Source organism: Salvelinus alpinus, chromosome 20, assembly GCF_045679555.1.
Source record: "Salvelinus alpinus chromosome 20, SLU_Salpinus.1, whole genome shotgun sequence".
Classification (NCBI taxonomy): domain Eukaryota; kingdom Metazoa; phylum Chordata; class Actinopteri; order Salmoniformes; family Salmonidae; genus Salvelinus; species Salvelinus alpinus.
In genome coordinates this window covers 21,246,782-21,265,451 of record NC_092105.1, presented here as the reverse complement: position 1 = coordinate 21,265,451, position 18,670 = coordinate 21,246,782, and the positions used below count along the sequence as shown (strand labels likewise).

At 41.4% G+C, this 18,670-nt stretch overlaps 2 protein-coding genes across 3 annotated transcripts in view; one reads left to right on the top strand and one right to left on the bottom strand.

The window, feature by feature from the left end:
* The window catches only part of LOC139546470 (vang-like protein 1), a 48,156-nt gene extending 45,518 nt beyond the window's left edge, over nucleotides 1-2,638 (top strand). For both annotated transcript variants that reach the window (XM_071354874.1, XM_071354875.1), the window contains exon 10: nucleotides 80-2,638. In XM_071354874.1, the coding sequence (XP_071210975.1) occupies nucleotides 80-340 (261 nt within the window). In that variant the 3' untranslated portion in view covers nucleotides 341-2,638. The remainder of the gene's footprint in view (nucleotides 1-79) is intronic.
* On the bottom strand, nucleotides 1,633-17,947 carry LOC139546471 (calsequestrin-2-like). Its single transcript, XM_071354876.1, has 11 exons — nucleotides 17,381-17,947; nucleotides 8,448-8,532; nucleotides 8,191-8,291; nucleotides 7,987-8,098; nucleotides 7,178-7,251; nucleotides 6,586-6,716; nucleotides 6,429-6,474; nucleotides 6,222-6,276; nucleotides 4,374-4,474; nucleotides 4,198-4,272; nucleotides 1,633-4,067 (listed from the first exon to the last, which is right to left on the bottom strand). Exons 1-11 carry the CDS (start codon nucleotides 17,621-17,623, stop codon nucleotides 3,795-3,797), a joined length of 1,296 nt encoding a protein of 431 aa, XP_071210977.1. The 5' UTR covers nucleotides 17,624-17,947; the 3' UTR covers nucleotides 1,633-3,794.
* Between the last annotated feature and the right edge of the window lie 723 nt (nucleotides 17,948-18,670).

The window sequence follows — 18,670 nt, the reverse complement described above, 5'->3', positions numbered from 1 at the left end:
TGTCAGCAATTCTAAAATGTGTTATGTATTTCCATGTCTGTCTGTCTCTCTGTCTGTCTGTCTGTGTGTGTGTGTTCAGGCATTCCTGGAGGCCTACCTGTCCCCTGGTCCTACGCTGCAGTACGGTCAAGAGCGCTGGATGGCCGATCAGTGGACTCTGGTCAGCGAGGCTGCGGTCACCAGCGGTCTAAAGGAGGGCATGGTCTTCTCCCTTAGGTGTCTAGACTTCAGCCTAGTGGTCACGGTCAAGTCCATCCCCTACATTCGAATGACCGAGGAGTACGTTGACCCCAAGTCACACAAGTTTACCCTGTGTCTCCAATCTGAAACATCAGTCTAACAGACACGAAAGACTGTGGCTATTCTAGAATTACAGTATCTTACCATTTTGGTATGTTTTTTGTGTTATGTTTCTTAAACCCTTTTTTACTTTGATATGCTATTATTGTGGTATTTTGTGTCTCTTAAATTATTTATATTACTGTTTTTTATAAAGATTGTTTGGGCTGCTTTGCAATTTTTTTTTTTTTATTGTATGTGTTTTTTATGAACAGATGCATATGGAATATTGCAAGATGAAGTGTTAGCATAGTTAATAAACCCTATGGTTCCCCAGCCTATAGCTCCTTTGCAGTGAAGATGAGACAGATAGTGAGAGATAGGCAATATGCTCTGGTTTCTATTGTCCTGAGGCAAACTGGAACACTGGATTATGTCAAGGTTTTTTCTATGCACTGTAGATGACCCCTGCAGCATTTTTGTTCTCCCTCTGTGTGTGTGTGTGTGTGTGTGTGTGTGTGTGTGTGTGTGTGTGTGTGTGTGTGTGTGTGTGTGTGTGTGTGTGTGTGTGTGTGTGTGTGTGTGTGTGTGTGTGTGTGTGTGTGTGTGTGTGTGTGTGTGTACACAAGCTGTATCTACACACAATCTGGCTCTACATGTACCTGTCTCTGGATCCTCCCTAGGGTTGTTATAGCAACAGTGAGTATTTTCATATGGTCTGCCCATCTAATATGAATGAAATACTAGCTAATCATCAACAGTTCAGGTTCAGTTGTCTCAAACTAAAGACTGCTTGTCTTTACCGCCAATGGATTGGACATGTGTTTCTATTTATTTAAACGTGTGGGTTATTTCCATTTAATTGATACATGTCTTACTTGTCTGACTGCCCACAGTTATGTTCAGTCATTGTACTACCCAGGATTCCTAGACATATCTGTAAGAGGTTGTCAGAATCTGTTGTACTCAAACCCAAAGCGGACTATTGCTAGATACTGTCCTCTAACCATGAACTCACAGTTGAGAAAACAAACAAGCTGGGAGGGTGGGAGAGCATTTATACAGACATATTCTATACTTTTGGCATCTAATGAGAAGACATATGCAATAGATTTGTGTCTTATCTCCAGATGAAATAAAGGTATTATTACATTTCTACAGAACCTAACCCTTAAAGCTAAGTGAAACAGATTGAGTCTCAAGTTTTTCCATCTTCAGATATAAGAGAAAACAACAGATGAAACGATGGTACAATATCCTCTCTTTTATGAGAGTTTGAGAAGACAAACACAAAGAAGTAACTGTGGTAATGTATTTTGTTCCAGACATGACTGACTGATCTGATACCACTAATCAATATCACATTTTTTATTGGTCACATACACATATTTAGAAGATGTTATAGCGGGTGTCGTGAAATGCTTGTCTAACTCCAAGACTGCATACACATATCCTGGAACTGATTCCAATAGGCCCAGGCCATTTTTTTTTGTACATTTGGATATTGGACACAGTATATTCCCCAGTATTGATGTGCAGACATCAGTCTCCTCATAGTGAGGGATCTCTACATTCACAACAGAAGCTGTAGTGCCATCTAGCCACAACTAGTAGTACTACCACTGCTATGGGATTTTTATACTAATCTGTGGACAGTATTTATTTATTTTTATATTGAATTGTTTTTATCCAAATCTTCCCTTTTACATGTGCTTATTTTTCAAAACTATGATAATTCAATTGTTAGCCATTGTACGATCATTGTTGTCACTAAAAAGTTCAATGTTGAGGATTTTATTGTGTTGAAATCGTGGTTGTGAATTCTGTTTGAATACTGTTTGAATTCATCCTTAATTCCTTGTTTTCTTGAGGTAATCGCAAGTCATAAGTGTTGGATAGATCAAAGCAAGATTGCCAACCAATGCTTTCCCTCATACAACCAATTCAGATATGTGACTACTTCAAGGAAGGGAGAAAGGAAGTATTCGAATGGGGCCTTTGTCTCCTGTTATGTATCCTTCACTACAACACTACAAAGGTGCCTATGTTTTGAAACACATTTAATGTATGCTCAACTTGTTTGTGTTATTGTATGCAAGAATCTTCGTCCGAAAGAGAGAGAGAGAGAGAGAGAGAGAGTGTGTGTGTGTGTGTGTGTGTGTGTGTGTGTGTGTGTGTGTGTGTGTGTGTGTGTGTGTGTGTGTGTGTGTGTGTGTGTGTGTGTGTGTGTGTGTGTGTGTGTGTGTGTGTGTGTGTGTGTGTGCGTGTGCGTGTGCGTGTGTGTGTGCCAGCCATCCTAAATTTCATACTGACAAATTCAGTCTTAAGTTTTTGCTTTAAGATCACAGATATGGAATTACAATAACTGTATCAAGATTTGTAAAATAAATATTTGTATGAACATTTTCAACATATTCTCATACTGTATGACTTATTTTTGGAACGCAAGTGTGTGTGCGTGTGTGTGCTGCAGTGTATTTGTCTTGTGTACTATACAGTATGTGAGAAGGCGGAGAGAGAGCGAGCAAGAGAGTTAGTGGTTGTAATATGAAGGTTGAGTATAGCCATTGAGTTAATATCTGAAGCCCCCATCCCCCTACTGTGCCCTGGTCCTACGGAACACTGAGAACTCTCTCCTGCCACTACACATCTCCTCTTCTAATAGCCCACGGAAGGAGGGAGAGAACGAGCAATGAGTCAAGGAGGGAAAGAGACAGAACGATGAAGAGAACGAAACATGGAGAGAGAATAAATGAGAGAAATTGAGACTTGAGGAATTTGCATTTAAATAGGCTTTCCTCTCCCATCTGGGTGTGTAATGCTGATATTATCTCACTTTGCAGCTGTTGCATACTCAAACACACATGAATACAGAGATGGAGAGGAGGAGGAGGAGATGAAAGGAGAGAAAGTGTTGTGGAAATTGGAAAGTGTCAATAGTAATGACAAAGATCTAGCCCTTGGGAAAGGGAGAGACAGGTGTGTATTTGCACTGAATCCAGGAAGTAGAACCTAAAATGCAATTATCTACACAGAGTATATAATAGAGGGCACAGAAAAGCACACAAAGATGCCAACATTTTCAGTGACTTCAGTGAGGTTTAGGATAGTGTACAGCAGCACTTCATTGATCAAACTAAAGTTAGATTGATGTATTTATCGTGGTTGCCAGTCATTGTTATAAATTAGTAGAATTAAGGGAAGGATGGAAAGTACTGTTTGGGGTTTTCTGAAGTATCTCTGTTGGTCAACATATTGTTACTTCTCTCTTTCAGATAGATTTCAGTTTATCTACAGTATTTTTATCAGATTCTTGAAAAACAAAATCTGTTGATGGGTTTTCTTCTAATGCAGAAAGGTTGATTTTGGCCAGTGATGTACACATTGTACAACATATTTTATAAAAGCATATAGATCTATTCCTCTCTCCCTGAACTCGTTCATTTTGATGATAGTACAGTGAAGACTATACAACAATGTTATGAATTTTGGATTACAAATTTGTAGTTTTTTAATTATTCATCATCGTCATCATCTCCGTCGTCGTCATCATCGTCGTCATCGTTATCATCTTCGTCGTCTTCATCATCATCATCGCTATCGTCTTCGTCATCATCATCGCTATCGTCTTCGTCATCATCATCGTTGTCGTCTTCGTCATCATCATCGTTGTCATCGTCATCATCCTCGGTGTTGACCTTGCCAGACAGGACGTCCTCTATCCAATCCTCCAGCTCCTGGGCTGTGGGCAGGTCCTGTTCGTCTATCTCCAGCCAGATGCTGTCAGCCTGTCCAGAGGGAGGGAGAGAGAAAGAGAGGTCAAAGGTCAGGGGCCAACGTGTTTGATCTGAGTTTCATAAATTCTGGACAGGTTGCCAGCAATTTCTTATGCTGTACTGGAGCTGTTAGGGGACTCACATCAGTAACGTTGACCACACCGATCTGAGGCTTGAACAGGTCCACGTGGAAGGTCTTCTCCCAGTAGGGGATCAGCTGAGGAGAGAGGGAGAACACACTGTGAGACCTGAGAACTGTAGGGACTTGTAGAAGAGTTCCTTTAGCCCTGTCTGTCTGTCTCTGTATGTGTGTCTCACCAGGGGGAAGTCACCAGGGTCGATCCAGATGATGCTGAGACCAGGGTGGTGGGTATTGTCTCTGGCCACCTCCTTCAACAGCTCCAGGAACTCATAACCATCTGAAAAACGCATCAAGAAGGTTTGTCTGTGTTTTATCAATCCCTGAGAAGTTTGTTGAATTTCCTGGAAGCTGTGATCCATTTCAGTGATTCTCAGGTTCAGATAAGACTGATACAATGCCTACAGAAAGTATTCACACCCCTTGACTTTTTACACGTTTTGTTGTGTTATAGGCTGAATTTAAAATTACATTTAGAATTTGTGTCAGTGATCTGCACACAATGCCCCATAATGTCAAAGTGGAATTATGTTTTATAATAAAAAATGCAAACCTGAAATGTCTTAAGTCAATAACCCCTTTGTCATGGCAAGCCTAAATAACTTCAAGAGTAAAAATGTGCTTAACATGTCAGACAATAAGTTGCATGGACTAACTCTGTGTGCAATAATGGTATTTAACATGATTTTTGATTGACTACCCAGTCTCTGTACCCCACATACAATTATCTGTAAGGTCCATCAGTTGAGCAGTGAATTTCAAGCACAGATTCAACTACTAAGACCAGGGAGCTTTTTCAATGGCTCACAAAGAAGGGCACCTATTGGTAGATTGGTTAAAAAAAAGCAGACATTGAATATCCCTTTAAAGATGGTGAAGTTATTAATTACACTTTGGATAGTGTATCAATACACCCAGTCACTACAAAGATACAGGCGTCCTTTTAACTCATTTGAGAGGAAGGAAATCGCATAGGGATTTCACAATGAGGCCAATGGTGATTTTAAACCAGTTACAGAGTTAAATGGCTGTGATAGGAGAAAAGTGAGGATGGATTGACAACATTGTACTGACACTAAATGACAGTGAAGAGAAGGAAGCCTGTACAGAATAAAAATATTCCAAAACATGCATCCTGTTTCCAATAAGGCGCTAAAGTAATACTGCAAAAAAGGTTGCAAAGAAATGTACTTTAAGTCCTGAATACAATGCATTATGTTTGGAGCCAACAACACATCACTGAGTACCACTCTTTATATTTTCAAGCATGGTGGTGGCTGCATCCTGTTATGGGTATGCTTGTCATCAGCAAGGACTATGGAGTTTTTTTTATTTAAAAAAGAGCTAAGAGCTAGGCACTGGCAAATTCCTAGAGGTAAACCTGGTTCAGTCTGCTTTCCAACAGACACTAGGAGACAAATCCACCTTTCAGCAGGACAATAACCTACAACACAAGTCAAAAAATATACACTGAAGTTACTTACGAAGAGGGGCTAGTTACAATTTTGACTTAAATCTGACTTAAATATATGGTAAGACTTGAAAATGGCTGTGTAGCAATGATCAACAACCAACTTGACAGAACTAGAAGAGTTTTTTACATGTTTAATGGGCCAATATTGTACAATCCAGGTTTGCAAAGCTCTTAGCGATTTACCCAGAAAGACTCACAGCTGTAATCGCTGCCAAAGGTGATTCTAAGATGTATTGACTCAGGGGGGTTGAATAGTTGTCTAAGCTGTATTTTTCTTTAACTTTGACATTACAGAGTATTTTGTATTGATTGTTGACAAAAAATGACAAATCAATTTTAATCCCGCTAATCCCACTTTTGAACACAAAAAAATATGGAAAAAGTCAAGGGGTGTGAATACGTTCTGAAGCAATGTGTATGAGGTTGCTCTTTTAAAAGCTATGTCACGTTCATCTCCTCGGGAACCTCTACTGCTGAGCTAAGTGTATTTATACTAATGTTTGCCTTGCTCAATACTAAAATTGGGTAATGATATTGATATAATGGCTTTTACCAGGGTCCTCCTCCTCTGCGAAGGCCACTACATGGATCCCCTCCAAATCGTCCTCCTGAGAATAACAGAAACAACATCATGAGAAGCTGTCCCAGGATTAAGGCAAGTAAAGCAAGATTGCATATCAAACACTTCTATATATTTTACATTGAGTAATTCTCTATTTAGAGGCTTAGAACTGAACTGAAAAATAATACAACTTCTCACCCAGGTCTCAAACATGTCCTCAGCACGCAGTTTTCTCAGTGTTGGTCTGAAAACAAAGACAAACAATCTTACACAACCCTATCTGTTCGGTGTCACTAATCGCACTGATCAGAGTGAAATAACTGTGTTCTGACAGCCATACTGATCCCTCTCTTACCTCCTGTGTTCAGTGACGAAGGCCACGATCTCCTCCTCAGAGTTGGGCCTGTCAGGGACAGTGACAGGCTCCTCCATGAAGGGCTCATAGAAATCCACCTCGTTCATCTTCAGGGTCAGCTCCTTGGCCACCTTAAACACCACAAACACCTTGAATCAGGACCCCATGTGCTGACCTGACAGGACCCCTACTCACAGACCAATTAGGATCCCCTGCCCTGACAGGACCCCTACTCACAGACCAATCAGGACCCCCTGCCTTGACAGGACCCCTACTCACAGACCAATCAGGACCCCCTGCCCTGACAGGACTCCTACTCACAGACCAATCAGGACCCCATGCCCTGCCCTGACAGGACTCCTACTCACAGACCAATCAGGACCCCCTGCCCTGACAGGACCCCTACTCACAGACCAATCAGGATCCCTTGCCCTGACAGGACTCCTACTCACAGACCAATCAGGACCCCCTGCCCTGCCCTGACAGGAGTCCTACTCACAGACCAATCAGGACCCCCTGCCCTGCCCTGACAGGACTGCTACTCACAGACCAAGGAAACCGAATTTCAAGGTATGGATGTCAGTATACTCACAGATTTCTCAAAGGTAGCGAAGAATCTGATGTAGGGCTGGAACTGCTCTGCAGCCTCCTTGAATGCATGGTAGTCTGGAGGAGACCAGAGGTTTATGAAGAAGAGAAAGGAGAGCATTTGGTGGAGTGAGGGATGGAAGAGAGGACACTTAACTTATTTTTAAGTCACTGTACTACTGTGTAACCACCTGCTACACCATTTCTTATCCATTGTGAAGAGTTGTAGACCTTCAGCATTAAAGTCTAATTCCCCGATTGGTTCTGTCAATTAGCATAGCCGTTACCGAGCATCTGTTAGCTTGTGTGTGCTAGCTGGACTATCATTAGCCTTTAAGGAGATGCCGTTGACACATACAGGCACTGAAATAACTGAACCCTGTTGACCCCTAGTTCTAGGCTCCCACAGTTGGTCAGGGGCGAGACAGCCATTGTTGTGCTCATCATGAGTGCGGTGCTGCATCTTAGGATAAATGGGAAAACATTTGGGCCTCACAGCTGTCTGTGGAGGGAGGGTAAAATTGGTCATGAAGCTCGTGTAGCTCAGTTGGTAGAGCATGGCACTTGCAGCACCAGGGTTGTGGGTTTGATTCCCATGGCGAACCAGTATGGAAAAAAGTATTAAAATGTCTGCATTCACTACTGCAAGTCGCCTTTGATAAGAGCATCTGCTAAATGACTGAAATGAAATCCGTGGTGGTGGGGAGTTTAAAAATGCTCTGGTCATTATCAAGCCCAGGGGATCATCCATTAGCAGTCCAACCCCTGCCATCACACATAAACACAGACAGACTGGCAAAAACACTCACTCACGTTCTGATTCGTCGTTCTTGAAGTAGCCAATAAGACGGATGTCTTCCTCCATCCTGTCGAAGGCCCTCAGCTCCAGAGTATTTCCTATCACCTCCACGGGCTCCTCCAACAGCTAGAGAGAGAAGAGAAAGATTGTTGTACAGGGAAAGGGACACAACAGCAAGCTGATCCTAGATCTGTGCCTAGTATCAATGAGGCACTCACGTCTAGTAGGAACTCCACCAGGGTGTCTGCGGAGAGCAGGCCATCAAACTCAATCACACGGTCTCCCTTGAACACGTACACACTTCCCTCTTCCACCAGGCCTGGGTCATAGTTTAGGGTTCAGGGGGTCAAATGCAGACCATTATTTACAGCCATTCACTGAAGGCTGTACAAAAGCCTTTTGGTGCTTCATAGTCATGCAGTATCATACTATTTGGCAACTATAGTGCAGCTGATGTGTTAATGTGTTTTCTTACCCAGCTTCTTGGCAACCTTGACGTCTTCGTGGGAGTCAACCATTCCAAACCCAATCTCCTTTTCCTCCATAACCTGGGCAGCAAGCTGGAGATGACAAAAGACAGTTACTTCAACATCATCATAACACTAAAATTGGAACAGTGTCAAATAGATCTTACATCTGCCATTACTGGTACAGATGTAAGATCTTTATTTGATCACTCTTTTGTTGCTGAGAAATTTCCTATACAGCAGGCAATGCAAACTTGTAGTGTATTCTAAGTTTAAAAAGGCTTCTAAAGTGTGTTATTTCCACTTTAAAATGTCAGACTTGATTTTCCCTAACAAAAAATGTATCAACCCCTACCAAAAATGTCCATTAATTATAACCCACATAATAATTCACATTTTCTCTTGCTGCATGATTATTTTCCTGCTGTAGCAAACTGGTTCAAATTAAGATTCTACGTCTGTATGTGCTCACAAACTGTGATCCAGTTTGAAGCATTGACAAAACATTGAAGCTTTTTTTTAACTTTAATCAATCATATCTAGGAAAGAACCCTAGAGAGAGAGAGAGAGAGACACTGCTGACCTATAATTTAAATCAAATCAAATTGTATTGGTCGCATACACATATTTGCACACACACACACACACACACACACACACACACACACACACACACACACACACACACACACACACACACACACACACACACACACACACACACACACACACACACACACACCCATACACAGTCACGTGCACAATCTGCGACTGTAAGTCGGCACTGGGACAGACAGGACTGAGATGAGCCTTAATTGGGGTGACGTTATTGAGTAGATAACGGTCCAGAGAACAGAAAAGCCCGAAGGCGACACACACACAGAGGGAGACAGTTCTAGAATGACTAAAAGTGCACAGCTCTACATGTACTGTACATGCAAACTAGAATGCTGCTGCCATTGTGGTCTCAATTAGGTGAGGCTCTGTCAGTCAAGGCCTTGAGCTCTGACAGGTCCCAGGTCAAAGAATACCTGACTGACAGAAATATCAGGAGGGGAACACTGATGTGTCTGTCTTTATCCAGATAATACGGTGACAGCTGATCATTTAGGGCTTTGAACATCATGTTTGAAAAAAATGATATAGAGGCAGGGGAATATGCATTAGTTGTAGACAAGAAGAAGGGATTGTGTTTTTTGCAGCTCAGCTAAACTGTACACACCTTAAAAGGGATATGCTGTACAGTGTACATCTCTCAACTTCTAGCAAACCAAAACCAATGAACACAAACAGAAAACTACAATTTAGTGTACATGCAACATGAAACAAGTAGCCTTTGTCCAAGCATGAGATACATTATGTCAATGATACATTGACAGAGTGACGAAGAAAGATCAGATAGGCTGTGGACTCTTCAAACAAATCTCACTCTGTAAGCGCCTTATGTCATGACATCGCCTGCTTGGGTATTGCAAACCCCATCCCCCTCTCCCTGCCTTTCCCTTTCCTCCTTCAACCCATGCTGTGATCACAGAGAGACGTCGTAAATTCCTGAGAATCTCCTCATGGCCAAACAGTATTAAGAGAGAGGGTAAACTTTCAGGACAAAGGAATTTTCTCCCACCTCACAGAACTTGAGGTACGAACATATTTCATGTTCCTGCAAAAGTATAAAAGATCGGTGGAGAGTCCAGCTATTAACATGCCCAGTGGTCACCATGTGGGAAACTCATGAGAGACTGTGGTACTACATTACCATACCGCTGTTTATATAATAACCTCAGATATGAGGTTTACATCTTTTTGTTGTATAAAATGAATGAGTGAGTATGATACTGTTTGTATAATTGTGTAATATGATTTTGGACTGTTTAATTAAGAAAAATACAAATCCCTTTTTGATTTGAACTAAACCCGAGGACCCGCCCCTGAGCCAGTTGGGTCAGACATCCAAGGACAGCCTCTTCCTGCTATCTGAATAAAAGCCAACTATGAGAAATTACCATTAGACCATGTTTATCCTCCATGGGGAGAACGAAGGCTACCATTGCTGAATCTTTAACCATACCACGTGGTCAAACTCTTATACGAATAAGAACAAGTTTTGATATTGACTACTAGTCTGCAGCTAGGAATTCGGTATCATTGAACGCGAAGAAAGACAACCGCCGAAACATCCAATTCTATAACGAATGTCACTCTGAACTATCCACAATAACCGAGACAGAAGGAACTCCAACAGAAACTAACTTCACTCCAACGATCAAGACGACACACACCGAGCGTAAATATATATATATTGATTGGAATTGTTCCCGAATGAGTGAGCGTTCATGTGTAAGGATTAGCATGTCAATTGTTATAATTATGGACTCTGTAGTGAATTCTTAGTCGAACGCAATTCTCCCTTTTGTCTAACGAGCCGCCATGCCGGTTCAGCCACTAGGGCATATTTCTCCCATTTCATGTAACCCTTTTTAAGTTTGTTTGTTTGTTTATGCATTTCTGTGAATTAATTAGTTAGTAATAAATAAATGATTTAAGACAATTGATGTATGGATGACTCATAGTGAAGACTGGGTTCGTGCAGATAATCAACAATTTACGACGTTTGGAATGAGACTAACGTGAGGTAAAAATAAATAAATCATTAATCAGAAGACTATTGATCAGATATGAAAATATCTGAAAGGTTATATTGGGAAATTATAACTTTGTAATCTAATAACTTTCCCTGGTGCCCTCGAATTCATAGTTAATTAGTTACGTTATTACTCAAGTGATCGCGTAATCCCTAATTACAGGAATCTTTGATAAAAACTATAAGTCTTCAATTTAATGATAGCAAAGACACGACACTTATAAAATAATGCAACATGGATGTAATCTCCAGACCTGGGTTCTAATACATGTGTACTTGATTATTTGTTATGTAGATCTTTTCCATGTATTTCAGTATGTTGAAATAATGTGTCCCGAATCAACTACTTATATTGGAAGTATTTGAAAGTATTTTCAAATATTTTCCTATACAAAGACTACTTTTAAAAGTATTTCCAAAAACATTATTTTCAAATTGCCAACAGACCTGGTTCAAATGCATGGGTGTATTTTAATAGTTGTTATAAATACTGTGTATTTGAGTAATTCCAATATTAAACAATTTACGTTTTCAGCAACAACATATCTAAATACTTACTTCCAAATGTTTTTGAAAGTAATTTAAATACCCTAAATACTTTTAGAACCCAGATATGGTAATCTTATACAGATATATTTTAGTGAAGCAAAAGAGCAAGTCCAGTTAATTATGATTACCCTGGACCCTAACCCTAGTGCAGTATTTTGGGGTATTTTATTAGGATCCCCATTAGCTTTTGCGATAGCAGCAGCTACTCTTCCTGGGGTCCACACAAAACATGAAACATTAAATAATACAGAACATTATTGGACAAGAACATCTCAAGGTCAGAACTGCATAAATGTAAAGCGTCACATAAAGCCTACATATCAGTACATACACACAAAATATCTAGGTCAAATAAGGGAGAGGCGTTGTGCCGTGAGATATTGGTTTAGCTGTTTGTTTTTTGAACAGGTTTGATGTACATTTGAGCAATCTGAGATGGGAGTTCCATGCAATCATCGGCTCTATATAATACTGTATGTTTTCTTGAATTTGTTCGGATTTGGGGTCTGTGAAAAGACCCCTGATGGCATGTCTGTGGGGTAAGTGTGTGTGTCAATGCTGTCTGTAAATTGACTATGCTGTGTGTAAGTTTACTATGCAAACATAGTCAACTTACCCACCTGTGGTGAGTTAAATATCTGGGGCTATTATCAGGAGTGGGAGACTGGTCTCAGATTACCTGCTGCACATCACACTCTAACACAAGCCATGAGGAGCACTGGACAGCTAGGGAGAGGAGCTTAGGCTAAAGCAGCCCACTGTAGCCCACTGTCACAGCTCAGATATCACACTGTTGCAGTAGGATACTACACTGACACTTTACTTGAAGTAGCTTCTTATGACGTGCTGATTACATTAGAAACATATTCATAGCACATTAGACTGTAGATGCAGTCATAGGTCATTATGAAATGCTATAATCAATTAGCTAACCCTATAGCTATTCAATAACATTTTGATATAGTATCTTAAATTTCAAAGCAAAACAGGGAGAGAGACAGACACTGCAATGCCCTTCACATGTATAGCTCAATAACATACAGTGCATGAGTGCCGGTCCTATTTCTGCCTGTGGCAGAGAGCTGGGGTGAATGACATACATTACAACGGGAGTGAAGTGGAGAATGAATTAACAGAAATGACCTTAACTGACAGAACTGGGCAGCCTCTCTCTCACACACACACTCTCTCTCTCTCTCACACACACACACACAGACACAGACACAGAAACAGAGACAGACAGACAACATTGATGTCTGTCAGTGTGTTGAAATCCTGGAAACAAGCTGAGCAGACACACATGGATTGATTTCTGTCTCTATACATTTATCTCAGACAAGCTTAGGGATTTGGAGACAGAGTGGAAAACAAAGATAGACGGGAATCAGCGTTAGTAAGACAGACAGACAGACAGACAGACAGACAGACAGACAGACAGACAGACAGACAGACAGACAGACAGACAGACAGACAGACAGACAGACAGACAGACAGACAGACATTTAGTGTACAAAACATTAAAAACTTCCCACAGTCCTTTGGGTGCTGGACCATTGATGATACACACGGGAAACTGTTGAGGGTGAAAAACCCAGCAGCGTTGCCGTTTTTTACACAAACCAGTGCAACTGGCACCTACTACCATACCGCGTTCAAAGGCACTCAAATCTTTTGTCTTGCCCATTCACCCTCTGAATGGGACACATACACAATCCATGTCTTGATTGTCTGAAGGCTTAAAAATTATTCTAAAACTTGTCTCCTCCCCTTCATCTACACTGATTGAAGTGGATTTAACTATTTACATTAATAAGGGATCACCTGGTCAGTCTTTGTCATGGAAAGAGCAGGTGTTCATAATGTTTTGTATACTCACATTAAAGGAAATCTCCCCTCAAAAACTATATTTTGGTATTTATTTAATTAATCCAATGTTGATACAGTCCTAAAATGTTTTGGATGTCAGCGGTCAAGTTTTCAAGATGTTGGAATTTCAAGAAGCAAATGCCGCGTTCAACTAATTAGAAAGTCAAAAATGTCAGAGTTCCGACTAGCCTGTGAACGCAGCAATAGTTTCACATGCCACGTCATCAGGATGATGCAAAAAATATTAATAATAATAATTTTGATGATGTGGCAAGTGTCACTTTGCTTCTTGAAAGTCCAAAATCTTGAAAACTTGACTGTTGACATGCAAAACATTTTGGGACTGTGAATAAAAAAATACCAAAAGATAGTTTTTTAGTGTATTTTTCCTTTAACCTGTCTAGCCCCGGGGTTAGGGGCTAGACGCTAGCGGAACCCCCCCACATTCCACTGAAAAGGCAGCGTGCGAAATTCAAAAAATATTTTTTTGAAATATTTAACTTTCACACATTAACAAGTCCAATACAGCAAATGAAAGATAAACATCTTGTGAATCCAGCCAACATTTTTAAATGTTTTACAGCGAAAACACCACGTATATTTATGTTAGCTCACCACCAAATACAAAAAAGCACAGACATTTCTTTCACAGCACAGGTAGCTTGCACAAAACCCCCAAATAGAGATAGAATTAGTCACTAACCAAGAAACAACTTCATCAGATGACAATCTTATAACATGTTATACAATAAATCTATGTTTTGTTCGAAAAATGTGCATATTTCAGGTATAAATCATAGTTTTACATTGCAGCTACAATCACAAATATCACCAAAGCAGCTAGAATAACTACAGAGAGCAACGTGAAATACCTAAATACTCATCATAAAACATTTATGAAAAACACATGGTGTACAGCAAATGAAAGATAAACATCTTGTGAATCCAGCCAATATTTCAGATTTTTTAAGTGTTTTACAGCGAAAACACAATATAGCATTATATTAGCTTACTGCAATAGCCAACCACACAACCGCATTCATTCACCACAAAGGTAGCGATCACAGAAAAACAGCAAAAGATATAAATGTATTCACTAACCTTGATAAACTTCATCAGATGACAGTCCTATAACATTGTGTTACACAATACATATATGTTTTGTTCGAAAATGTGCATATTTAGCGGTACAAATCGTGGTTTTACAATGTGAATACGTAGCCAAACTGCACAAAATTATCCGGATATATTTCTGACACTCACCTAATCTAATCAAAGAACTCATCATAAACTTTACTAAAAAATACATGTTGTACAGCAAATGAAAGATACACTAGTTCTTAAAAATAACTTTAGTACGACATACAGCTTACGTTATAGCGAGACAGCGCCTGCAATGAGGGCGGAAAATAGTACTAAACATTTTCCATAGAAATACGAAATAACATCATAAATGGTTTCTACTTTTGCTGAGCTTCCATCAGAATGTTGTACAAGGAGTCCTTTGTCCAGAATAATCGTTGTTTGGTGTTAGAATGTCCTCTTCTCCTGTCGAATTAGCAACCAAAGCTAGCCAAGTGGCGCGAAGTTGTCCATCTTCACCAAACGCAGAGAACGGAAAACGCCAAATCTCCCGATAAACGTTCAATAATCTGATAAAACTATATTGAAAAAACATACTTTACGATGATATTATCACATGTATCAAATAAAATCAAAGCCGGAGATATTAGCCGTCTATAACGAAAGCTTTTCAGAAGGCAATCCAGGGTTCCTTCCCGCGCCTTGCTGAACAAAGGAAATTTGGGGTCACGTCATTCCAAGAGCTCTTGTTCGACCTCACATCAAGCTAGACACCCCATTCCACCTCTCACTGCCTCTTGACATCTAGTGGAAGGCGTATGAAGTGCATGTATATCCATAGATTTCAAGCAAATGAATAGGAAGGCCCTGGAACAGAGCCTCGATTTCAGATTTTTCACTTCCTAACAGGAAGTTTGCTGCAAAATTAGTTCTGTTTTACTCACAGATATAATTCAAACGGTTTTAGAAACTTGAGAGTGTTTTCTATCCAATAGTAATAATAATATGCATATTGTACGATCTAGAATAGAGTACGAGGCCGTTTAAATTGGGCACGATTTTTTCCCAAAGTGAAAATAGCGCCCCCCTATCCCAAAGAAGTTTTAACTAATCAAAAGAGAGCCATCGCGCTCTCCCAGAAGCTTGGCTGGTGCGTAAAACCCGCAAATTCAGACAAATAAAGAGGTGTAATGGGTTCGCACTCCAAAATATGTTGCATATTGCTTCATTCATTATTCAATGTTAAATTTGTTTTACTGCATCAGGGATCGCGTACACAGACGTTTCGGAATTATAGCCTTCTTCAGTGTGTAGGTCTGTAATTTAACACAGCATTTGTAAACAACAACAAACGAGCAGCAGGAGATGTTTTTCATTCACAGTGACATGTAATGAAGTACGCTTTATGCAATATATTTTGGAGTGTGAACCCAATATACCTCTTTATTTTTCCTTTAACCCTAGTCAGCAAACCACTCAGTAAGTTGTGAGCTACGTGCCCATTGGAACACTGTAATGTCTTGGTAATGTAAATTATTTATGGAGTAATACTGTAGGTCTAGCTGACCCGGTGACCCCAGACTGTTAAATCACCTCAGTCCACCCCAGGTATTCCCCCTCCCTAGTGACTCTCCCCTTTCTCCTCCACCCACCATCTCTTTCTCCTCCTCATCTCTTTCTCCTCCTCCTCATCTCTTTCTCCTCCTCCTCCTCATCTCTTTCTCGTCCTCCTCCTCCTCATCTCTTTCTCCTCCTCATCCTCCTCCTCCTCATCTCTTTCTTCTCCTCCTCATCTCTTTCTCCTCCTCCTCCTCCTCATCTCTTTCTCTTCCTCCTCCTCCTCATCTCTTTCTCCTCCTCTTCATCACTTTCTCCTCCTCCTCATCTCTTTCTCCTCCTCCTCCTCCTCCTCCTCCTCCTCCTCATCTCTTTCTCCTGCTCCTCCTCCTCATCTCTTCCTCCTCCTCCTTATCTCTTTTTCCTCCTCCTCTCCTTTTCCTCCTCCTCATCTCTTTCTCCTCCTCCTCCTCATCTCTCTCTCCTCCTCCTCATCTCTTTCTCCTCCTCCTCATCTCTTTCTCCTCCTCATCTCTTTTTCCTCCTCCTCATCTCTTTCTCCTCCTCCTCCTCTTCCGCCTCCTCTTTCTCCTCCTCCTCATCTCTTTCTCCTCCTCCTCCTCCTCATCTCTCCTCCTCATCCTCCTCCTCATCTCTTCCTCCTCCTCCTCATCTCTTTCTCCTCCTCCTCCTCCTCCTCCTCCTCCATCTCTTTCTCCTCATCTCTTTCTCTTCCTCCTCCTCCTCATCTCTTTCTCCTCCTCCTCCTCCTCATCTCTTTCTCCTCCTCCTCCTCATCTCTTTCTCCTCCTCCTCCTCATCTCTTTCTCCTCCTCATCTCTTTCTCCTCCTCATCTCTTCCTCCTCCTCCTCATCTCTTTCTCTTTCTCCTCCTCATTTCTTTCTCTTTCTCCTCCTCCTCCTCATCTCTTTTTCCTCCTCTTCCTCTCTTTTTCCTCCTCCTCATCTCTTTCTCCTCCTCCTCCTCCTCATCTCTTTCTCTTTCTCCTCCTCATCTCTTTCTCTTCCTCCTCCTCCTCATCTCTTTCTCCTCCTCATCTCTTTTTCCTCCTCCTCATCTCTTTCTCCTCCTCCTCATCTCTTTCTTCTCCTCCTCATTTCTTTCTCCTCCTCCTCCTCCTCCTCATCCTCATATTTTTCCCTCTCCCACATCCTCCTCCCCCACCATCTCCCTTTTCCTCCCCTCCTCCTCATCTTCCTCTTCCTCATTATCATCAAGCTTACCTCCAGCACCATCTCAGTCATCTGGTGTTGTTTCTGCAGCTCCTTGCCGTCAGGGATGGGTTTGTGGTACAGCAGACAGAGAATGCTGTACTTCTTCATAGCCTTCTTGTAGTTCTTGTCATTGATGTCGATGACCCTGTCGTTCCCGTCATAGCGAGGGAACTCCAGGCCCTTCTCGGTCTGGACGAGGGGCGCCAGGGACAGGGACAGGCACGGGACCAGGAGCAGCCACAGGGAACGCATGGTCTGAGTTCGGAACGACCAGGCACCCAGAGAATCACAGAGTAACCTTCACTAGTTACTGCCTCCACAAGAGCGCTTAGGCTTAGGAAAGAAAACAAACTCTCCAAAATGTTAAAATAATTTTTAAAACAACAATAGAAAGACAGGTGGAGAATAACAGGTTGCCCTTCAATTGCTGTATAAATCTCCTTGAGTTTCCTTCCAAGCCGCCCTCTAACGCCTAACACTTGTTCAGGAACCAGCGACCCTCTCTCTCCCCGTTTCGCTCCCTCTCTCCTGCCGAGACAAAGGGAAAGAACAGCCCTGACAGGCCTGGAGCGCGCTGGGGGGCTGGATACCGTACATAGCAGCACCCCTCTCCCCCTGCCCACCACACACAGGCCCATTTTTAGGAGACCAGTTGTTTAGGTGCTAAAAATAAATAGGTGAGAGAGCGAAAGAGAGAGAAAGGACGACAGGAGATAGTGGGTTTTTACACTGGGCCTCAGCTCTCTGCACACACTCTCACACCATGATGTCTCTATTTGGCATGTTGGGAGGAATGAGGAGATTTGGGGTGATAGTAATCTGGGGACTACATGTCTAAAGTCCTATCTGTCATAGTGTAGATTGGGTTAGTTACCACGAGCATAAAAAGAGCCTCCTGAGCAGTGCCCAGGGGCGTAAACTGGGTATTCCGAACAGGTTAGAATTATGCTAACAGTGTCCCACACCACATTATCTAGTGTAAGTTAATAGATGCTAATGTAGTGACAGGCTAATGGACAGCACTAACAGGTTGCCTGATGGCAACTAGAATATCATTGAGATAGCTTTATAGTAGTTACTTTAAAGTAACTGCCCAGTGAAAATCTCACTTTTCAAAGTTCATATTCTGTTAACTCATATTCAAATAATGTTGTTGACTCGTCCTATACTCGTATTTGTGGCCAAAGCATAAATTGGAGAAAAAAAACATAAACATTTTTAAAAACCACCTAAAACTTGTATCGCAAACAGACTGTTTAAAAAATGCTTGATATTTTCTCATAAAACATGTCATCTCCC

Bases quoted from the DNA above. Each gene is read 5' to 3' on its own strand.
- LOC139546471 (XM_071354876.1), bottom strand. From the start codon at position 17,623: ATGCGTTCCCTGTGGCTGCTCCTGGTCCCGTGCCTGTCCCTGTCCCTG. The intron at 8,533-17,380 runs GTAAGCTTGATG...TGTCATCTCCAG, and splicing joins TGACTGAGATGGTGCTGGAG to CTTGCTGCCCAGGTTATGGA. The intron at 8,292-8,447 runs GTAAGAAAACAC...ACTATGACCCAG, and splicing joins CAAGGTTGCCAAGAAGCTGG to GCCTGGTGGAAGAGGGAAGT.